At 48.7% G+C, this 21,817-nt stretch overlaps 1 protein-coding gene across 1 annotated transcript in view; it reads left to right on the forward strand.

Annotated features, from left to right (window-relative positions):
* The window catches only part of XRRA1 (X-ray radiation resistance associated 1), an 89,110-nt gene extending 74,281 nt beyond the window's left edge, over window positions 1-14,829 (forward strand). Inside the window, exons 15-18 of the mRNA XM_038740026.1 lie at window positions 4,637-4,850; window positions 10,923-11,038; window positions 12,086-12,194; window positions 14,385-14,829. Coding sequence (XP_038595954.1) covers window positions 4,637-4,850; window positions 10,923-11,038; window positions 12,086-12,194; window positions 14,385-14,641 — 696 coding nt within the window. The 3' untranslated portion in view covers window positions 14,642-14,829. The remainder of the gene's footprint in view (window positions 1-4,636; window positions 4,851-10,922; window positions 11,039-12,085; window positions 12,195-14,384) is intronic.
* Window positions 14,830-21,817: the final 6,988 nt, after the last annotated feature.

A 21,817-nucleotide genomic window follows, 5' to 3' on the forward strand; every position in this document is an offset into this window, starting at 1 on the left:
TCTACTCGGTATAATTGGTCACTTTCCAAATCCCCGTTCCTCCCCATCGCTGACAAGACCAGACCCCGCTTTCCCTCACTGAGATGGAAAGAATGGAGAGGACACTGTAAGCTCCTTGTGGGCAGGGACCATGTCTGCTCATTCTGATGTACTGGACTCTCCCAAGAGCTAACTACCAAGCGCTTAGTACAGTGCTCTGCACACAGTAAGCGCTCAATAAATACGATTGAATGAATGAATGCTCTGCACGTAATAAGTGCTCAATGTCCTCCCGTCACCTCAAATTTAACATGTCCGAAACAGAGCTCCTTATCTTCCCACCCAATCCCTGTCCTCTCCCTAACTTTCCCATCACTGTAGACGGCACCACCATCCCCCCCGTCTCACGAGCCTGCATCCTTGGCGTCATCCTCGACTCCGCTCTCTCATTCAACCCATATATTCAATCCGTCACCAAATCCCGTCGGTCCCCCTTTCAGCACATCGCTAAAATCCACCCTTTCCTCTCCATCCAAACTGCTACCACGTTAACCTGATCATCTTTTTAAAGAAACGTTCAGGACATGTCAACCCCCCACCCTCCTAAAAAATCATCTCCGTATCGGGAGAAGCAGAGCGGCTCAGTGGAAAGAGCCCGGGCTTGGGAGTCAGAGGTCATGGGTTCGAATCCCGGCTCCGCCACTGGGGCAAGTCACTTCACTTCTCTGGGCCTCAGTTCCCTCATCTGTAAAATGGGGAGGAAGACTGTGAGCCCCTCGTGGGACAACCTGATTACCTTGTATCTACCCCAGCGCTTAGAACAGTGCTTGGCACATAGCGCTAAACAAATACCAATATTATAAATATTTATTAAGCATTTATTAAGCGCATACTATGTGCCAGGCACAAAGCAGTCAATCATCTTGTATATGTGTTTGTACACATTTATTACTCTATTTATTTTACTTGTACATATTTATTCTATTTTATTTTGTTAATATGTTTTGTTGTCTGTCTCCCCCTTCTAGACTGTGAGCCCGCTGTTGGGTAGGGGCCTTCTCTATATGTTGCCAACTTGTACTGCCCAAGCTCTTAGTACAGTGCTCTGCACACAGTAAGCGCTCAATAAATACGATTGAATGAATGAATGAATGAATCTTGCCCGCTGCTACCTCACCTCGCTACTCTCCTACTACAATCCGGCCCACGCACTTCCCCCTTATAATGCCAACCTTCTCACTGCACCTCCATCCCCTCTATCTCTCCGCCGACCCCTCGCCCACGTTCGGTCTCCGACCCGAAATGCTTTCCCTCCTCAAATCCAACAGACGATTCCTCTCCTTGGCTTCAAAGCCTTATCGAATGCACATTTCCTCCCAGAAGCCTTCCCTGACTAAGCCTCTTCTTTCACTCCCTTCTTTGTCATCCTGGGTTCAAATCCCGGCTCCCCTGCATGTCTGCTGTGTGACCTTGGACAAGTCCCTTCACTTCTCTGAGCCTCAGTTCCCTCATCTGTAAAATGGGGATGAAGACTGTGAGCCCCACGTGGGACAACGTGGTCACCTTGTATCCTCCCCCCCGGCGCTTAGAACAGTGCTTTGCACATAGTAAGTGCTTAACAAATGCCATCATTATTATTATTATCCTGACTTGATCCCTTTATTCATCCTGTCTCCCAGCCCTGCAGCACTTTGATCCCCATTTCACAGGTGAAGAAATGAGGCACCAAGAGGTTATGAGCAGAGCTGGGACTAAAGCATGGGTTGCCCTGACTCTGTCTCATGTTCTTTCCACAAGGCTATGCTGCCATAATTGTACAATCCAAATAACAAAATATGTAATAATTGACAGTGTAACCATGGAGTAAAATAATATTAAACCTGAATATATAGATATAAATATGAATAATAACCATAATTCATTTATTTATGTTAATGTCTTGCTTCCTTTATTCATCCTCTCTCCCAGCCCCACAGCACTTATGTTCATATCCATAATTCATTTATTTATGTTCATTCATTCAATCGTATTCATTCATTCATTCATTCATTCAATCGTATTTATATTTATGTTCATTCATTCATTCAATCGTATTTATTCATTCATTCATTCATTCAATCGTATTTATTGAGCGCTTACTGTGTGCAGAGCACTGTACTAAGCGCTTGGGAAGTCCAAGTTGGCAACATATAGAGACGGTCCCTACCCAACAGTGGGCTCACGGTCTAGAAGGTGGGCTCACAGTCTAGAAGTGAAGTGACTTGTCCAAAGTCACACAGCTTTGAGCTCTTACTGTGTGCAGAGCACTGTACTAATCAATCAATCGTATTTATTGAGCGCTTACTGTGTGCAGAGCACTGGACTAAGCGCTTGGGAAGTCCAAGTTGGCAACATCTAGAGACGGTCCCTACCCAACAGTGGGCTCACAGTCTAGAAGGGGGGGACAGAGAACAAAACCAAACATATTAACAAAGTAAAATAAATAGAATAGATATTTATTGAGCGCTTACTGTGTGCAGAGCACTGTACTCAGCGCTTGGGAAGTCCAAGTCAGCAACACATAGAGACAGCGGGCTCACAGTCTAGAATGTTAAACATGTTAATGTCATGTTAATATCCAGACATGTTAGTGTCTGTCCCCCCCTCTAGACCATAAGCTTGTTGTGGGCAGGGAATGTGTCCACTTATTGTTATATTGTACTCTCCCAAGCGCTTAGTATAATGCTCTGCACACAATAAGCACTCAATAAATACGACTGAATGAATGAATGATATTGGTTAAGTGCTTTTTTAGACTGTGAGCCCACTGCTGGGTAGGGACTGTCTCTATATGTTGCCAGCTTGTACTTCCCAAGCGCTTAGTACAGTGCTCTGCACACAGTAAGCGCTCAATAAATACGATTGCTTGATTGATTAATATGTGTCAAGCACTGTTCTAAGCACTGGGGTAGATACAAACTAATCAGGTTGGACACAGTCCCTGCCCCACATGAGGCTCGGTGTCTTAGAAGCAGCGAAGCTTAGTGGAAAGAGCACAAGCTTGGGAGTCAGAGGTCATGGGTTCTAATCCCGCCTCTGCCACTTGTTGGCTGTATGACTTCGGGTAAGTCACTTCACTTCTCTGGGCCTCAGTGACCTCATCTGTAAAATGGGGATTTAGCCTGTGAGCCCCACATGGGGCAACCTGATGACCTCGTATCTCCCCCAGGGCTTAGAACAGTGCTTGGCCCACAGTAAGTGCTTGACAAATACCTTTGTTATTATTAATATTATTATTATTATTAATTCCCATTTTACAGGTGAGGGAACTGAGGCCGAGAGAAGTGAAGTGACTTTCCCAAGGTCACACAGCACATAAGGGATGAGAACCCAGGTCCTTCTGACCCCCAAGCCGGTGCTCTCTCCACTAGGCCACAGTGCTCCCTCCCCTCCCAGATGTGGGTCACCCTAAGCAGCCTCCCCAAATTGGCCAGCGGAGCCTCCATTCTACCCCTCACTTGCATCGTCGTTGGGGACTTTGCAAACAGCCAGTAGTCATTCTTGATCACTGGTACTTATTGAGCGCTCACTGTGTGTGGAGCACTGAACTAAATGCTTGGGAGAGGACAGTATAACAGAGTTAGCGGGCATGTTTTTGTAATGAGCAGTAACAGAGTTAGCAGACACATTTCTGGCCCGCTTAGTAATAATAATGATAATGACGGCATTTGATAAGCGCTTACTATGTGCGAAGCACTGTTCTAAGCACTGGGGAGGTTACAAGGTGATCAGGTTGTCCCACGGGGGGCTCACAGTCTTAATCCCCATTTTACAGTTGAGGGAACTGAGGTCCAGAGAAGTGAAGTGACTTGCCCAAAGTCACACAGCTAAGTGGTGGAGCCGGGATTTGAACCCGTGACCTCTGACTCCAAAGCCCTGTCCTAAGCGCTGGGGTCGATAACAAGGTAATCCGGTTGTCCCACATGGGGCTCACAATCTCAACCCCCATTTTACAGGTGAGGTAACTGAGGCCCAGAGCAGTGAAGTGATTGGCCCAAGGTCACACAGCAGGCAATCCATCAATCGATCGTATTTATCGAGCGCTTACTGGGTGCAGAGCACTGTACTAAGCGCCTGGGAAGTCCAAGTTGGCAACATAGAGAGACGGTCCCTACCCAACAGTGGGCTCACAGTCAAGAAGCAGCGTGGCTCGGTGGATAAGAGCCCGGGCTTTGGAGTCAGAGGTCATGGGTTCAAACCCCGGCTCCGCCAATTGTCAGCCGGGTGACTTTGGGCAAGTCACTTCACTTCTCTGGGCCTCAGTTCCCTCATCTGGAAAATGGGGATGAAGACTGTGAGCCCCACGTGGGACAACCTGGTCACCTTGTAACCTCCTCAGTGCTTAGAACAGTGCTTTGCACATAGTAAGCGCTTAATAAATGCCATCATTATCAGAAGGGGGAAGTGGCAGAGATGAACCCACGGCCTCTGATTCCCCAGTCCATTCTCTTGCCACTAGGCCATGCTGCTTCAGGGATCGTGTCTATTGTATTGAACTCTCCCCCGAGCGCTTAGTACAGTGCCCCGCCCCCAGAAAGCGCTCCATAAATGCTCGGTCGAGCGAGGTCCGGGGTCGGCCGTCCGCTCCGCCGATCGGTTTCCCTCTCCCTGGGTCCAGGTGAGCACCATCCAGAGTTCGCCCTGGAGCCGGAAAGGAGGAAGAGGGGAGAGGAACCCCAAAGGAGGGAAAAAGGGCGGGAGAAGAGCGAGGGGGAAGGTCAAGGAGAGCAAGAAGACGGAAAACCCAGTCATGGTGGAGGCCCCAAATCCGTACCGGGGCTACGAGGAGCTCCTGCAGGTGAAGCCCGACCCGGATTTCATCCAGCCCCTCGGTAAGTCAGCGGCGCGGGCCTTCTCCTGACGCTTAAACATACTTCCCAAGCGCTTAGTACAGTGCTCTGCACATAGTAAGCGCTCAATAAATACGATTGATTGATTGATTAAACATTGGGTCAAACACCGCTCTCAGCCCGGGGTGGATACAAGGTGATCCGGTTGGACGCAGCCTCTGCGGGGCTCACGATTTTCATCCCCATTTTACGGATGAGGGAACTGAGGCAGAGAGAAGTTCAGTGGCTTGCCCGAGTTCCCACAGCCCTAGGCACTAAGGTAGATAGAAGATCATCTATCATCTGTAAAACGGGGATGAAGATTGTGAGCCCCAAGTGGGACAACCTGATCACCTTGTATCCCCCCCCCCCCCCCCCCAGCGCTTAGAACAGTGCTCGGCACATAGTAAGTGCTTAACAAATACCACCGTTATTATTATTATTATTATCTTCTGAGCAGCGTGGCTCAGTGGAAAGAGCATGGGTTTGGGAGCCAGAGGTCGTGGGTTCAAATCATCATCATCATCATCATCAATTGTATTTATTGAGCATGAGCACTTACTATGTGCAGAGCACTGTACTAAGCGCTTGGGAAGTACAAATTGGCAACATATAGAGACAGTCCCTACCCAACAGTGGGCTCACAGTCTGAAAAGGGGGGACAGAGAACAAAACCAAACATACTAACAAAATAAAATAAATAGAAAAGCTATGTACAAGTAAAATAAATAAATAAATAGAGTAATAAATATGTACAAACCTATATACATATATCCAGGTGCTGTGGGGAAGGGAAGGAGGTAAGATGGGGGGGGATGGAGAGGGGGACGAGGGGGAGAGGAAGGAAGGGGCTCAGTCTGGGAAGGCCTCCTGGAGGAGGTGAGCTCTCAGCAGGGCCTTGAAGGGAGGAAGAGAGCTAGCTATGCTCTCAAATCCCGGCTCCGCCACATGTCTGCTGTGTGATCTTGGGCAAGTCACTTAACTTCTCTGGGCCTCAGTTACCTCATCTGTAAAATGGGAATGAAGACTGTGAGCCCCATGTGGGACAACCTGATCAGCCGGTATCCTCCCCAGCACTTAGAACGGTGCTTTGCACATAGTAAGCGCTTAACAAAATGCCAATTATTATTATAGTAAGCGCTTAACAAATACCACTGTTATTATCATTATTATTATCTTCTGAGCAGCGTGGCTCAGTGGAAAGAGCATGGGTTTGGGAGCCAGAGGTCGTGGGTTCAAATCCCGGACCCGCCACTTAGCTGTGTGACTTTGGACAAGTCACTTGATTTCTCTGGGTCTCAGTTACCCCATCTGTAAAATGGGGATTAAAACCGTGAGCCCCGCGTGGGACAACCTGATTACTCTGTATCTACCCCAGTGCTTAGAACAGTGCTTGGCACATAGTAAGCGCTTAACAAATACCATTATTATTATTACCAGCAATCCAGGCATGGTGTCAGAGCCAAAGAAAAGCAGAAATAATAATAATAATAATAATAATGGTATTTGTTAAGCAATTACTATGTGGCAAGCACTGGGGTAGATCCAACATAATAATAATAATAATAATGTTGGTATTTGTTAAGCGCTTACTATGTGCCAAGCACTGCTTTAAGCGCTGGGGTGGATACAAGGTAATCAGGTAGTCCCACGTGGGGCTCACAGTCTTCATCCCCATTTTAAAGATGAGGGAACTGAGGCCCAGAGAGGTGAAGTGACTTGCCCAAAGTCACACAGCTGACAAGTGGCGGAGCCGGGATTCGAACCCATGACCTCTGACTCCAAAGCCCGGGCTCTTTCCACTGAGCCACTCTGCTTCTCAGGTCCAATCAGGTTGGACACAGTCCGTGTCCCAAGTGGGGCTCACCATCTTCATCCTCATTTTACAGATGAGGGAACGGAGGCCCAGAGAAGCAAAGTGACTCGCCCAAGGTCACACAGCAGACAAGTGGCAGATTAGAACCCAGTCAAGTACTCCTTACTGATGGCATTTTTTATGGTATTTGATAACGGCTTACTATGTGCCAGGCACTGCACTAAGCGCTGGGGTAGATAGAAGCTAGTTAGGTTGGACACAATCATTTTGCAGATGAGGAAACTGAGGCCCAGAGAAGTCTTCTAGGCTGTGAGCCCGCTGTTGGGTAGGGACCGTCTCTATATGATGCCAACTTGGACTTCCCAAGCGCTTAGTACAGTGCTCTGCACACAGTAAGCGCTCAATAAATACGACTGAATGAATGGATTCACCCAAGGTCACACAGCAGACAAGGAGCGGAGCAGGGATTAGAACCCACGTCCTCTGATTTCCCGGCTTGGGCTCTTTCCACTAGGCCATGATGCCTAACAATAATAATAATAATAATAATGGCATTTATTAAGCGCTTACTATGTGCAGAGCACTGTTCTAAGCGCTGGGGAGGTTACAAGGTGATCAGGTTGTCCCACGTGGGACTCACAGTCTTCATCCCCATTTTCCAGATGAGGTCCTGAGGCCCAGAGAAGTGAAGTGACTAGCCCAAAGTCACACAGCTGACAAGTGGTGGAGCCGGGATTTGAACCCATGACCTCTGACTCCAAAGCCCGTAAATCCTTTTTCCTCTAGGAAGTCCTTCCTAATCAAGTGGAGGGAGAGCTGACGGCCCCTCTCATCATCATCATCATCATCATCAATCGTATTTATTGAGCGCTTACTATGTGCAGAGCACTGTACTAAGCGCTTGGGAAGTAGGGGAGTGGCAGCAGTGTGGCCTAGTGGCTAGAGCACGGGCTTGGGAGTCGGAAGGACCTGGGTTCTAATCCTCACTCTTTTACTTGACTGCTGTGTAACCTTGGGCAAGTCACTTCATTTCTCTGGGCCTCAGTCACCTCCTCTGTAAAGTGGGAATTTGACACTGTGAGCCCCATGTGGGGCAGGGCCTGTGTAATAGTAATATTCATTCATTCATTCATTGCATCGTATTTATTGAGCGCTTACTGTGTGCAGAGCACTGTACTAAGCGCTTGGGAAGTACAAGTTGGCAACAATAGAGACGGTCCCTACCCAACAGTGGGCTCACAGTCTAATAGTACACTCTTTTAGACTGTGAGCCCACTGTTGGGTAGGGACTTTATATGTTGCCAATTTGTACTTCCCAAGCGCTTAGTACAGTGCTCTGCTCATAGTAAGCGCTCAATAAATACGATTGATGATGATAATAGTAATAATAGCATTTGTTAAGCACTTACTATGTGCAGAGCACTGTTCTAAGCGCTGGGGAGGATGCAAGGTGATCAGGTTGTCCCACGGGGGGCTCACAGTCTTCATCCCCATTTTACAGATGAGGGAACTGAGGCCCAGAGAAGTGAAGTGACTTGCCCAAAGTCACCCAGCTGACAAGTGGCCGAGCCAGGATTTGAACCCACAACCTCTGACTCCCAAGCCCGGGCTCTTTCCACTGAGCCACGCTGCTTCACAATGATGTCAATGATACAGCGTGACTTAGTGGAAAGAGCCCGGGCTTGGGGGTCAGAGGTCGTGGGTTCTAATCCCGGCTCTGCCACTTGGCAGCTGTGTGACTTTAGGCAAGTCACTTAACTTCTCTGGGCCTCAGTTTACTCATCTGGAAAATGGAGATTATGACTGTGAGCCCCACATGGGACAACCTTGTATCTACCCCGGCTCCACCAACTGTCAGCTGTGTGACTTTGGGCAAGTCACTTCACTTCTCTGGGCCTCAGTTCCCTCATCTGTCAAATGGGGATGAAGACTCTGAGCCCGTCGTGGGACAACCTGATAATAATAATAATAATCTTGGCATTTGTTAAGCGCTTACTATGTGCAAAGCACTGTTCTAAGCGCTGGGGGGGGGTACAAAGTGATCAGGTTGTCCCACGGGGGGGGCTCACAGTCTTAATCCCCATTTTACAGATGAGGTAACTGAGGCTCAGAGAAGTTAAGCGACTTGCCCAAGGTCACACAGCAGACATGGGGCGGAGCCGGGATTCAAACCCATGACCTCTGACTCCAAAGCCCGGGCTCTTTCCACTGAGCCACGCTGATCACCTTGTAACCTCCCCAGCGCTTAGAACAGTGCTTTGCACATAGTAAGCGCTTAACAAATACCATCATTATTATTATTACTATTATTACCCCAGCACTTGGAACAATGCTTGGCACATAGTAAGCGCTTAACAAATACCATTATTATTATTATTATTATTAGTATTAGTATTAGTATTAGTATTATTATCATTACCCCAGCACTTGGAACAGTGCTTGGCACATAGTAAGGGCTTAACAATTACCATCATCATTATTATTATTGATATCAGATCTCTGTCCCACAACGGGGGCAGGGAGAAAGAACAGGAAATTAAACCCCATTTGACAGATGAGGAAACTGAAACACAGAGAAGTGACTTACTCAAGATCACACGGCAGGCAGGTGGCAGAGCTGGTGTTGTTATCTCCCCTTAGACTGTAAGTTCATTCATTCATTCATTCAATCGTATTTATTGAGCGCTTACTGTGTGCAGAGCACTGTGCTAAGCGCTTGGGAAGTCCAAGTTGGCAACATCTAGAGACGGTCCCTACCCAACAACGGGCTCACAGGCTAGAAGGGGGAGACGGACAACAAAACACAGCAGACGAGCGGCAGAACCGGGATTAGAACCCATGACCTCCTGACTCCCAGCCTGGCTCTCTATCCACCATCCCGCCGCTTTGCTTCCCACCCGTCCAGAGCATAGCCTCCCACCAAGAGGGTGCTCAGTAAGTGCCGCTCGGAGGCCCGGGACGAGTGGTCAGAGCCGACGGTCGCTCGGGGTTCTCCACTTGGACCCGTACATATCTATTCTATTTATTTTATTTTGTTAGTATGTTTGGTTCTGTTCTCCGTCTCCCCCTTTTAGACTGTGAGCCCACTGTTGGGTAGGGACCGTCTCTCTATGTTGCCAATTTGTACTTCCCAAGCGCTTAGTACAGTGCTCTGCACACAGTAAGTGCTCAATAAATACGATTGAATGAATGAATATCATCTGTAGCCCGCTGTTGGGTAGGGACCGTCTCTATATGTTGCCAACTTGTACTTCCCAAGCGCTTAGTACAGTGCTCTGCACACAGTAAGCGCTCAATAAATATGATTGAATGAATGAATATCATCTGTAGCCCGCTGTTGGGTAGGGACCGTCTCTATATGTTGCCAACTTGTACTTCCCAAGCGCTTAGTCCAGTGCTCTGCACACAGTAAGCACTCAATAAATACGATTGAATGAATGAATGAATGAATGAATATCATCTGTAGCCCGCTGTTGGGCAGTGACCGTCTCCATGTGTTGCCAACTTGTACTTCCCAAGCGCTTAGTCCAGTGCTCTGCACACAGTAAGCGCTCAATAAATACGATTGAATGAATGAATGAAGCCGAGAGAGACTTATTACTCTATTTATTCATTTTATTTGGACATATTTATTCTATTTATTTTGTTAAAACGTTTTGTTGTCCGACTCCCCCTTCTAGACTGTGAGCCCGCTGTCGGGTAGGGACCGTCTCTCTATGTTGCCAACTTGTACTTCCCAAGCGCTTAGTACAGTACTCTGCACACAGTAAGCGCTCAATAAATACGATTGAATGAATGAATGAATGAACGAATATCATCTGTAGCCCGCTGTTGGGTAGTGACCGTCTCTCTATGTTGCCAACTTGTACTTCCCAAGCGCTTAGTCCAGCTCTCTGCACACGGTAAGCGCTCTATAAATACGACTGAATGCATGAATGAAAACAAAACATGTGGACAGGTGTCGTCAGAACAAATAGAAGTAAAGCTAGATGCACATCATGAACAAAATAAATAGAATAGTAAATACGGACAAGTAAAATAGAGTAAGAAATCTGTACGAACATAAATAAAGGGTCGTTGTGGGCAGCCCCACCCCGACCGCTGAGCCCCCTCGAGACTCGTCGTGGGCAGGGATTGTCCCTGCTTATTGTCGTACTGTCCCAAGCGCTTAGTCCAGTGCTCTGCCCACAGTAAGTGCTCAATAAATACGATTGATTGATTGATTGATTGACTGCTGGGGTTGGTTCTTCCGTCCGCAGGCCTCCGGGAGAACGTGAGGGCTCTGCGGCGGCTTCTGGCCCGCCCCGGCCTTTACGGGTCCGGCAGGATGAGACTGGACTCCGGCCAGACAGCTTGGGGCCTCGGGGACAGAAAGGTAAAAGAGAAAAATCGCCCCGGGAAATCACCCGACAGGATTCGGCACGCGTCTTTGGGTCGGCTAGAAAATTAAGGGCCTCCCCAGCGCTTAGAACAGTGCTTTGCACATAGCAAGCGCTTAATACATGCCATCATTATTATTATTATTACCATTATCTCACAGCTGGTACTAACCTTGCTCCCTGGGGAACCCCACTGTTTGCATTCCTTCGTTCAGAAAAGTGGCTGTTTAGCCCTGTCCTTTCTTTCCTATCTTTTAGCGTGGCTCAGTGGAAAGAGCCCGGGCTTTGGAGTCAGAGGTCACAGGTTCAAATCCTGGCTCTGCCCATTGTCAGCTGTGTGACTTTGGGCAAGTCACTTCACTTCTCTGTGCCTCAGTTACCTATCTGTAAAATGGGGATTAAGACCGTGAGCCCCTGTGGGACAACCTGATCACAATGTAACCTCCCCAGTGCTTAGAACAGTGCTTTGCACATAGTAAGCGTTTAGTAAATGCCATCACTATATGAGCCCGTTGTTGGGTAGGGACCGTCTCTATATGTTGCCAACTTGTACTTCCCAAGCGCTTAGTAGAGTGCTCTGCACACAGTAAGCGCTCAATAAATATGATTGAATGAATGAATGAATGAAGCTCCCCAACGACTAGAACAGTGCTTTGCACACAGTAAGCACTTAATAAATGCCATCACTATATGAGCCCACTGTTGGGTAGGGACCGTCTCTATATGTTGCCAACTTGTACTTCCCAAGCGCTTAGTCCAGTGTTCTGCACACAGTAAGTGCTCAATAAATATGAATAAATGAATGAACCTCCCCAGCGACTAGAACAGTGCTTTGCACATAGTAAGCGCTTAATAAATGCCATTATTATTATTATTTTCTAACCACAGCCAGCCCTGGGCATGCTGCTTGGGCTCAGAATGTGCTTCACTGGCAGCGAAGGCACATGTGCATGCATGCGTGCGTGTTTGTGTGTGCACACATGTGCATGCATGTGCGTTTTCCATCTGGGCCCAGGCAGTCCTGATTCGATCTTTCTCCCCAGCAGGTGGGTGAGGTGATGGTCCGCGCTCCTCGAAGCGCCAAAGCCCAGCGGCTGGAGGACGTCCTGACCTGCATGAGGGCTCCCGGGAACATCACCGAGATCCCGCTGGGTAAGGCCGCCCTTGGCCTCCGGATCTCCGGATCTGGAGAAGCAGCGTGGCTCAGTGGAAAGAGCCCGGGCTTTGGATTGAATGAATGAATGAATGACTTTGGTCATGGGTTCAAATCCCAGCTCCGCCAACTGTCAGCTGGGTGACTTTGCGCAAGTCACTTCACTTCTCTGGGCCTCAGTTCCCTCATCTGTAAAGTGGGGATTAAGACTGTGAGCCCCCCGTGGGACAACCCGATCACCTTGTAACCTCCCCAGCGCTTAGAACAGTGCTTTGCACATAGTAAGAGCTTAATAAATGCCATTATTATTATTACTATTATCTGCCAGCCGCCGCTCTCCTTTGGCCACTCCAGAGGAGTCCGGGAGCGTCCAGGAGGCCAGGGAATCAATCAATCAATCGTATTTATTGAGGCCAGGGAAGGAAGCAGGGAGGGGGACCAGCTGGCCCGGGCACCTCACTGGTCCTGGGGCCACTCCCCCGGTGTGGGCCAGGTGGCCAAAAAGGAGCCTGAGAGGGGGATGGTGAAGACCCACCTAGTCATTCATTCATTCATTCAATCGTATTTATTGAGCGCTTACTGTGTGCACAGCACTGGACTAAGCGCTTGGGAAGTACAAGTTGGCAACATATAGAGGCGGTCCCTACCCAACAGCGGGCTCACAGTCTAAAAGGGGGAGACAGACAACAAAACCAAACATACTAACAAAATAAAATAAATAGAATAGATATGTACAAGTAAAATAAATAAATAGAGTAATAAATCTGTACAAACATATATACATATATACAGGTGCTGGGGGGAAGGGAAGGAGGTAAGATGGGGGGGGATGGAGAGGGGGACGAGGGGGAGAGGAAGGAAGGGGCTCAGTGCGTCCAAGCCCTCCGACCGGCCTGCGGTTCAGCCAACTTGCAGTTTGGCTTCTCATGGCGCCAGCGCTGGGCATCCTCGGTGCGGCGTTTGGAGCCTGTTGTTGCGTGGGGACCGTCTCTATATGTTGGCCACTTCTACTTCCCAAGTGCTTAGTACAGTGCTCTGCACACGGTAAGCGCTCAATAAATACGACTGAATGAATGAATGAGTCCTGCCTCCTACCCGCTGCTCACGTGGCTGGCCGTGCCCAGGCCGGGGAATGCCACCCAGGGCAACTCGGCCTGGTTTTTAAGCCAGGGGTCATGAGACAGCCTGGAGTCTTCTAGAGAGGCTCGGGGCCCTGAGGCAATAAAGAGGAGTTCAGGCCCCAACAGATCCAAACCGAGGCCCTTCCGAGGCCGGCCCCGACCCGGGTTTGGGCAGGCAAACCCCCCGACTTCTGGGTAGGTACCCGTGGAGCTGTTCTGATGCTGCTCAGACCCCCAAGGCCTCTCGGGTCAGCCAGAGGGGCCGAAGCGGGGCGGTGGTTGGGTTGGGGGTACCAGGGGGAACGCATTTTAGCCCCAGGGGAGCGGCTCCAAAGGGCCAACCTTACGCTGGGTTCAAGCCACAAGAATAGTTACTCTGGTTGGGAGCGGCCTTCCTCCTGCCTTCCGGCCTGCGGAGCGACTCCGAAAGGATTCCCAGTCTTCCCCTACCCCGATACCCCAACATGGAACTTGGGCTTTAAAGGCCCCTCTCTGCTGAGACCCCAGAGCCTCCAGGAAGAGGGGACACCTGGGTGGATTGGCTTCCCGGATCCCACTTCGCATCCGCCACAGGCTCCCACTCCGCACTCGGGTTGGTTTCCACAGTGGCCGTGGTGGCAGCCCGGCTAGCCCATTGGCAACTTCCAGGTCCTCCAGTGAGCCAGGCAAGCGTGGCTCCTGATGACGAGCTCCTGGTCTCGGCCTGCGCCGGACATAGGCTCCTCTCACCGATTTGGGATACCCCGGTAGCACACAGGGGAGGGAAAAAAAAGCAGAGACCCCAAAGAGGTGGATCTGAACGGGTTATCTCTGGAAATGAAGAGCTATAGCGCCCCAGTTCATTCATTCATTCGTATTTATTGAGCGCTTACTGTGTGCAGAGCACTGTACTAAGCGCTTGGAAGTACAAATTGGCAACATATTGAGGACACAAGGTAGAAGCAGAAACCTTGGGGGAATCTAGAGTTGGGAGAAGGGGGAATGAGGAAAGGCAGGGGACGGGAGCTTTAGAGACTCTCGGGAGCGGGAAAGGAGTTTCCCAAATGGTCTCTCTCCCTCTCTCTCCAGTCACGGCCTTGCAGAAGCGAGCGGAGCAGAAGCGCTACCGCGAGGCCGTCCACCTGCTGAAGGAATTCCAGGTCAGGTACCAGCAGATGGTGAGGAGCTCCCTCGGCCCCATTTTCAGCGGCTCCCAGAAAACCCCGGCCGGGCCCCCGTGCGGCGTTGGGGATGACCCCACGCCGGGCAAGAAGAGACTCGCCCAAATCCAAGAATTTGTCACCGGCCGTGGCCGGAAGGGCGGAGCTGGGACCCCAGATTTATAGGCCTGTTTGCCTTTCCCGGGGGTGGGGATTGGGGAGGCGTCCACGGGGTTGCTAGTTAAACGCCCACAGAGGGATGAGTGGGGCACCAGTAGTGGCCTGGGACTTTTGGGCTGATGTCAGGCAGACTTGCGCCCAGTGAGCGAGTGAGCTGGCCTAGCTGGAGCCCTGGGGGCTGCAATAAACGGCACTGCGACAAATGCCACCGGGGCGTCTAGTCTATCGCTTCTTACTGGACAGTGGAGAAGGGGGGAGGAAGAAGGAGAAGAGGGGACGGGGAGAGAGAAAGGACAAGAGGGACGAGAGGGAGGGGGAGAAGGGGAGGAGGAGGAAGAAGTGGGGAGGAGGAGGAAGGGAAGAGGGAGGAAGAGGAGTTGGAGACCAGTTCAGAGTGACAGGGCAATCCCCAGGCACCATCAATCAATCAATCAATCAATCAATCGTATTTATTGAGCGCTTACTATGTGCAGAGCACTGTACTAAGCGCTTGGGAAGTACAAATTGGCAACACATAGAGACAGTCCCTACCCAACAGTGGGCTCACAGTCTAAAAGGGGGAGACAGAGAACAGAACCAAACATACCAACAAAATAAAATAAATAGGATAGAAATGTACAATAAACGGCACTGCGATCATGATTCATTTACATGGAGAAAACCCAGGTCTCTGCAGAAGGGGCCTCATGGTTGGATAATGGGTTCTTTTTTTTATTGCATTGGTTAATAATAATAATAATAATAATAATAATAATAATAATAATGGCATTTATTAGCACTTACTATGTGCAAGGCACCGTTCTAAGCGCTGGGGAGTTTCCAAGGTGATCAGGTTGTCCCACGTGGGGCTCACAGTCTTCATCCCCATTTTATAGATGAGGGAACTGAGGCAAAGAGAAGGGAAGTGACTTGCCCAAGGTCACACAGCTGACACGGGGCAGAGCTGGGATTTGAACCCGTGACCTCTGACTCCAAAGCCCGGGTTCTTTCCACTGAGCCACGCTGCTTCCCAGCAGCGTATACTATGTGCTAAACACCGTTCTGAGCGCTGGGGTAAGTACAGGTTAATTAGGTTGGACACTGTCCTTATCCCGCATGGGGCTCACAGTCTAAGTAGGAGGGAGAACAGGCATCGAATCCCCATTTTACAGCTGAGGAAGCTGAGGCCCAAAGAAGTGAATGGATTCAGCCAAGGTCACACCACAAGCAACTTGTACTTCCCAAGCGCTTAGTACAGTGCTCTGCACACAGTAAGCACTCAATAAATACGATTGAATGAATGAATGAACTGGCGATTGTACCGATTTTTTGCCGGTTTGTACTTCCCAAGCGCTTAGTACAGTGCTCTGCACACAGTAAGCACTCAATAAATACGATTGAATGAATGAATGAACTGGCGATTGTACCGATTTTTTGCCGGTTTGTACTTCCCAAGCGCTTAGTACAGTGCTCTGCACCCAGTAAGCACTCAATAAATACGGCTGAATGAATGAATGAACTGGCGATTGTACCGATTTTTTGCCGGTTTGTACTTCCCAAGCTCTTAGTACACTGCTCTGCACCCAATAAGTGCGCAATAAATACGACTGAATGAATGAATGAATGAACTGGCAGAACCGGGATTAGAACCCAGGTCTTCTGACCCCCCAGGCTCTTTCCACTAGGCCAGATTTCCTTCCTAAACCACTGAGGGTGCCCAGGTTGGTATATTTATTCATTCGTTCATTCAATTGTATTTATTGAGCACTTACTGTATGCAGAGAGCACTGTACTAAGCGCTTGGTAAATACAAATTGGCAACATATGCAGCAGGTACATTCACCAAGCCTTCTGCCCTGGCTCCAAGTCACCACGGATCCATCACCGCCCCGCTGCTGCTGCGGGGTTCAGGAGATGTGTCTGTTTATTGTTGTATTGTCCTCTCCCAGGTCCTTAGTAATAATAATAATAATAATAATAATAATAATAATAATAATAATGGCATTTATTAAGCACTTAGTACAGTGCACTGCACACAATAAGCACTCGATAAATAACAACTGAATGATTGGATGAATGTCACCTCTCAGATACACAAGCCAGGAGTTGCTGTTCACTAGCCGGTGGTTGTGACCCTCTCCTGGGCCTTCAATCAATCAATCAATCAATCGTATTTATTGAGCGCTTACTGTGTGCAGAGCACTGTACTAAGCGCTTGGGAAGTACAAGTTGGCAACATATAGAGATGGTCCCTACCCAACAGTGGGCTCACAGTCTAGAAAAGTTCAACAGGCATGGAAAAAGTTTCCTCTCTAGCTCTCCTTTGTCAGAAAAATCCCAAAACTGAGTCTACCCAGCACCCAGATATCCCCCCACCACACAAACGTTCATTCAATCATATTTATTGAGCGCTCACTGTGTGCAGAGCACTGTCCTAAGCGCTTAACAGTGCTCGGCACATAGTAAGCGCTTAACAAATGCCATTATTATTATTATTATTACAACAATAAACAGATACATTCCCTGCTCCACAAGGAGCTCGCACACATCTGCACTGTCTGAGGGCCAGTTTTCAGTGTCCAAAATAGGCTAATTTAAAATTCGAGTCCATGTACATATTTATTCTATTTATTTTATTTTGTTAATGTCTTGTTTTGTTGTCTGTCTCCCCCTTCTAGAGTGAGAGCCCACTGTTGGGTAGGAACCGTCTCTATATGTTGCCAACTTCTACTTCCCAAGCGCTTAGTACAGTGCTCTGCACACCGTAAGCGCTCAATAAATACGATTGAATGAATGAATGGATGTCATTTATATGTTGCCGACTTGTACTTCCCAAGCGCTTAGTACAGTGCTCTGAGCACAGTAAGCACTCAATAAATACGATTGAATGAATGAATGAATGAATTTGGCCTTCCAAAGACCTCTTTTGGTTTAATTTGCTCCAAGATCCATTTAGATTGATTCTCGGTTAGTCCGTGGTATTCGCAAAAGCCTTCTCCAACACCGCATTTCACTTTGCGCACGGTGAGTACGCGGTAAATCCGATTGAAAGAACAAGTGAACGTACGAATTAAAGAATACGGTCAATCAATCAATCATCAACCGTATTTATTGAGCGCTTACTGTGTGCAGAGCACTGGACTAAGCGCTTGGGAAGTCCAAGTTGGCAACATAGAGAGACGGTCCCTACCCAACAGCGGGCTCACCATCTAGAAGGGGGAGACAGAGAACAAAACCAAACATACTAACAAAATAAAATAAATAGGATAGATATGTACAAGTAAAATAAATAAATAGAATAATAAATATATACATATACAAGGTCCCGGCCTTGGCCGTGGCGGAAGACTCTGGGTTTGCCTTTGGATGCAGATCTTGGTGTGAAGCCGGAGAGCTCGTTGTGGGGAGGAATCTCGGGGTGGGGAGACCCAGTGGCTTCTTGTCCGAGCTTCGGCGTTAGCTAGTTCTTCTAGACTGTGAGCCCACTGTTGGGTAGGGATCGTCTCTATATGTTGCCAACTTGTACTTCCCAAGCGCTTAGTACAGTGCTCTGCACACAGTCAGCGCTCAATAAATACGACGGAATGAATGAATGAATGGGACCCCTGTGCTGCATCGGTCTCTCTCCCCTTCACAAGGGACGACACTCTCCTACAGTCCTGGATTTTACTGGCCCCGGCTCCTCTGGTGCGGCCAACGTCTTATTAGGCTTATTCTTCGTGAGTTGATGATCAGAAATTCAATAGCGGTCAAAAGCCATTGATGTCTGAGAGAGGCCCGGCCTCATTCATTCGATCGTACTTATTGAGCACTTTCTATGTGCAGAGCACTGTACTAAGTGCTTGGGAGAGTACAACAATAAACATTCTAGACTGTGAGCCCACTGTTGGGTAGGGACTGTCTCTATATGTTGCCAACTTGTAATAATAATAATAATAATGGCATTTGTTAAGTGCTTACTGGGTGCCGAGAACTGTTCTAAATGCTGCAGGGGGGATACAAGGTGATCAAGTTTGTCCCACATGGGGCTCACAGTCTTAATCCCCATTTTACAGATGAGGTAACTGAGGCCCAGAGAATCAATCAATCAATCGTATTTATTGAGCGCTTACTGTGTGCAGAGCACTGTACTAAGCGCTTGGGAAGTACAAGTTGGCAACACATAGAGACAGTCCCTACCCAACAGTGGACTCACAGTCTAAAAGGGGGAGACGGAGAACAAAACCAAACATACTAACAAAATAAAATAAATAGAATAGACATTTACAAATAAAATAATAAATAAATAAATAGAGTAAAAAATATGTACAACCATATATACATATATACAGGTGCTGTGGGGAAGGGAAGGAGGTAAGACGGGGGGGATGGAGAGGGGGACGAGGGGGAGAGGAAGGAGGGGGCTCAGTGTGGGAAGGCCTCCTGGAGGAGGTGAGCTCTCAGTAGGGCCTTGAAGGGAGGAAGAGAGCTAGCTTGGCGGATGGGCAGAGGGAGGCCATTCCAGGCCCGGGGGATGATGTGGGCCGGGGGTCGATGGCGGGACGGGCGAGAGCGAGGCCTAACGGTGAGGAGATTAGCGGCAGAGGAGCGGAGGGTGCGGGCTGGGCTGGAGAAGGAGAGAAGGGAGGTGAGGTAGGAGGGGGCGAGGTGATGGACAGCCTGGAAGCCCAGGGTGAGGAGTTTCTGCCTGATGCGCAGATTGATTGGTAGCCACTGGAGATTTTTGAGGAGGGGAGTGATATGCCCAGAGTGTTTCTGGACAAAGATAATCTGGGCAGCAGCATGAAGTATGGATTGAAGTGGAGAGAGACACGAGGATGGGAGATCAGAGAGAAGGCTGATGCAGTAGTCCAGACGGGATAGGATGAGAGGTTGAACGAGCAGGGTAGCGGTTTGGATGGAGAGGAAAGGACGGATCTTGGCAATGACTTTCCTGAAGTCACCCAGCTGACAAGTGGCGGAGTCGGGATTAGAACACATGACCTCTGACTCCCAAGCCACTCTTTCCACTGACCCACACTGCTTCAGAATAAAATAAAAACAAAAACAAAACAAAGAGCCAGAACTATGTGCCAGGCACTGTTCTAAGCGCTGGGGTACATACAAGACGATCAGGTTGCCCCACGTGGGGCTCACAGTCTTAATCCCCGTTTTACAGATGAGGGAACTGAGGCACAAAGAAGTCAAGTGACCTGCCCAAAGTCACCCAGCAGACAAGCGGCAGAGCTGGGATTAGAAATCCCCACTTGACAGATCGCCATAGTACAGTAATCCCCATTAATCCCCATTTTCCAGATGAGTTAACTGAGGCACAGAGAAGTGAAGTGAATTGCCCAAAGTCACACAGTTGACAAGTAGCGTAGCCGGGATTAATCCCATCTTATTTATTTATTTTATTTGTACGTATTTATCTATTATACTCTATCTATTTTACTTTGTTAATACGTTTTGTTTCGTTGTCTGTCTCCCCCTTCTAGACTGTGAGCCCGCTGTTGGGTAGGGACCGTCTCTCTATGTTGCCAACTTGGACTTCCCAAGCGCTTAGTACAGTGCTCTGCACACAGTCAGAGCTCAATAAATAGGACTGAATGAAGGAATTCGAACCCACGACCTCTGACTCCCAAGCCAGCGCTCTTGACACTAAGCCACGCTGCTTCTTATGCCAGGCCGACTGTAACAAACTGCCGATTTCATCCAATCATGGGGGAGGGCGGGCTGGGAAAGCCCTCGCTAAGCGCTTACTACAGTGCTCTGCACACAGTAAGCGCTCCATAAATACCCCGATCGATCGGACTGGATCATTATTTCTGCTGATGTAAAAAGTTACAAGTCAGGGGGAAGAGCAGAGCAATTACCTGGAGCAGTTAGGGGTCTTTAGCTCTCAGTTTACCTTTAATCTCAGGGAAGGGGGGGAGGAGGAGGAAGAAGAGGAAGAGGAGGAGGAGGAGGAGGAGGAGGGAGAGGGAGGGTAGAAGATGGGGTTGCTGTCCCCCCCTCCCTCATCCATGTCTGGGCATCCAGACAAAACATCGGCTGTGTGACTCTGGGCAAGTCACTTAACTTCCCTGTGCCTCAGTTCCCTCATCTGTAAAATGGGGATGAAGACTGTGAGTCCCCTGTGGGACAACCTGATCACCTTGCAATCAATCAATCATCTGTAAAATGGGGATGAAGACTGTGAGTCCCCTGTGGGACAACCTGATCACCTTGCAATCAATCAATCATCTGTAAAATGGGGATGAAGACTGTGAGTCCCCTGTGGGACAACCTGATCACCTTGCAATCAATCAATCATCTGTAAAATGGGGATGAAGACTGTGAGTCCCCTGTGGGACAACCTGATCACCTTGCAATCAATCAGTCAATCGTATTTATTGAGCGCTGACTGTGTGCAGAGCACTGGACTAAGCGCTTCGGAAGTACAAGTTGGCAACATCTAGAGACAGTCCCTACCCAACAGTGGGCTCACAGTCTAGAAGGGGGAGACGGACAACAACACCAAACATATTAACAAAATAAAATAAATAGAATAGATATGTACAAGTAAAATAGAGTAATAAATCCGTACAAACATATATACATATATACTTGTGCTGTGGTCAAAGATCGACTTGTACTTCCCAAGCGCTTAGTACAGTGCTCTGCACACAGTAAGCGCTCAATAAATACGATTGATTGATTGATTGGGGAAGGGAAGGAGGTAAGGCGGTGGGGATGGAGAGGGGGAGGAGGGGGAGAGGAATCAATCGTATTTATTGAGTGCTTACTGTGTGCAGAGCACTTGCAACCTCCCCAGCGCTTAGAACAGTGCTTTGCACATAGTAAGCACTTAATAAATGCTATTATTATTATTATTATTATCAGATGGTCCCAGGCATGCCCCAGGCCTGGCCTAGGAGTCCTCCCACCTCTCCCCCTCACCTCAACCCATCCCTGATGTGACCGGCAATCTCTCTCCTCCCTCACGCCAGCGTCAGGCCAAGCAATCAATCAATCAATCAATCAATTGTATTTATTGAGCACTTACTGTGTGCAGAGCACTGTACTAAGCACTTGGGAAGTACAAGTTGGCAATATATAGAGACGGTCCCTACCCAACAGTGGGTTCACAGTCTAAAAGGGGGAGACAGAGAACAAAGCACTGTTCTAAGCACTGGGGCTGACTACAAGGTAATCAGGCTGTCCCACGGGGGGCTCACGGTC

The sequence above is a fragment of the Tachyglossus aculeatus genome, chromosome 2, assembly GCF_015852505.1.
Source record: "Tachyglossus aculeatus isolate mTacAcu1 chromosome 2, mTacAcu1.pri, whole genome shotgun sequence".
Classification (NCBI taxonomy): domain Eukaryota; kingdom Metazoa; phylum Chordata; class Mammalia; order Monotremata; family Tachyglossidae; genus Tachyglossus; species Tachyglossus aculeatus.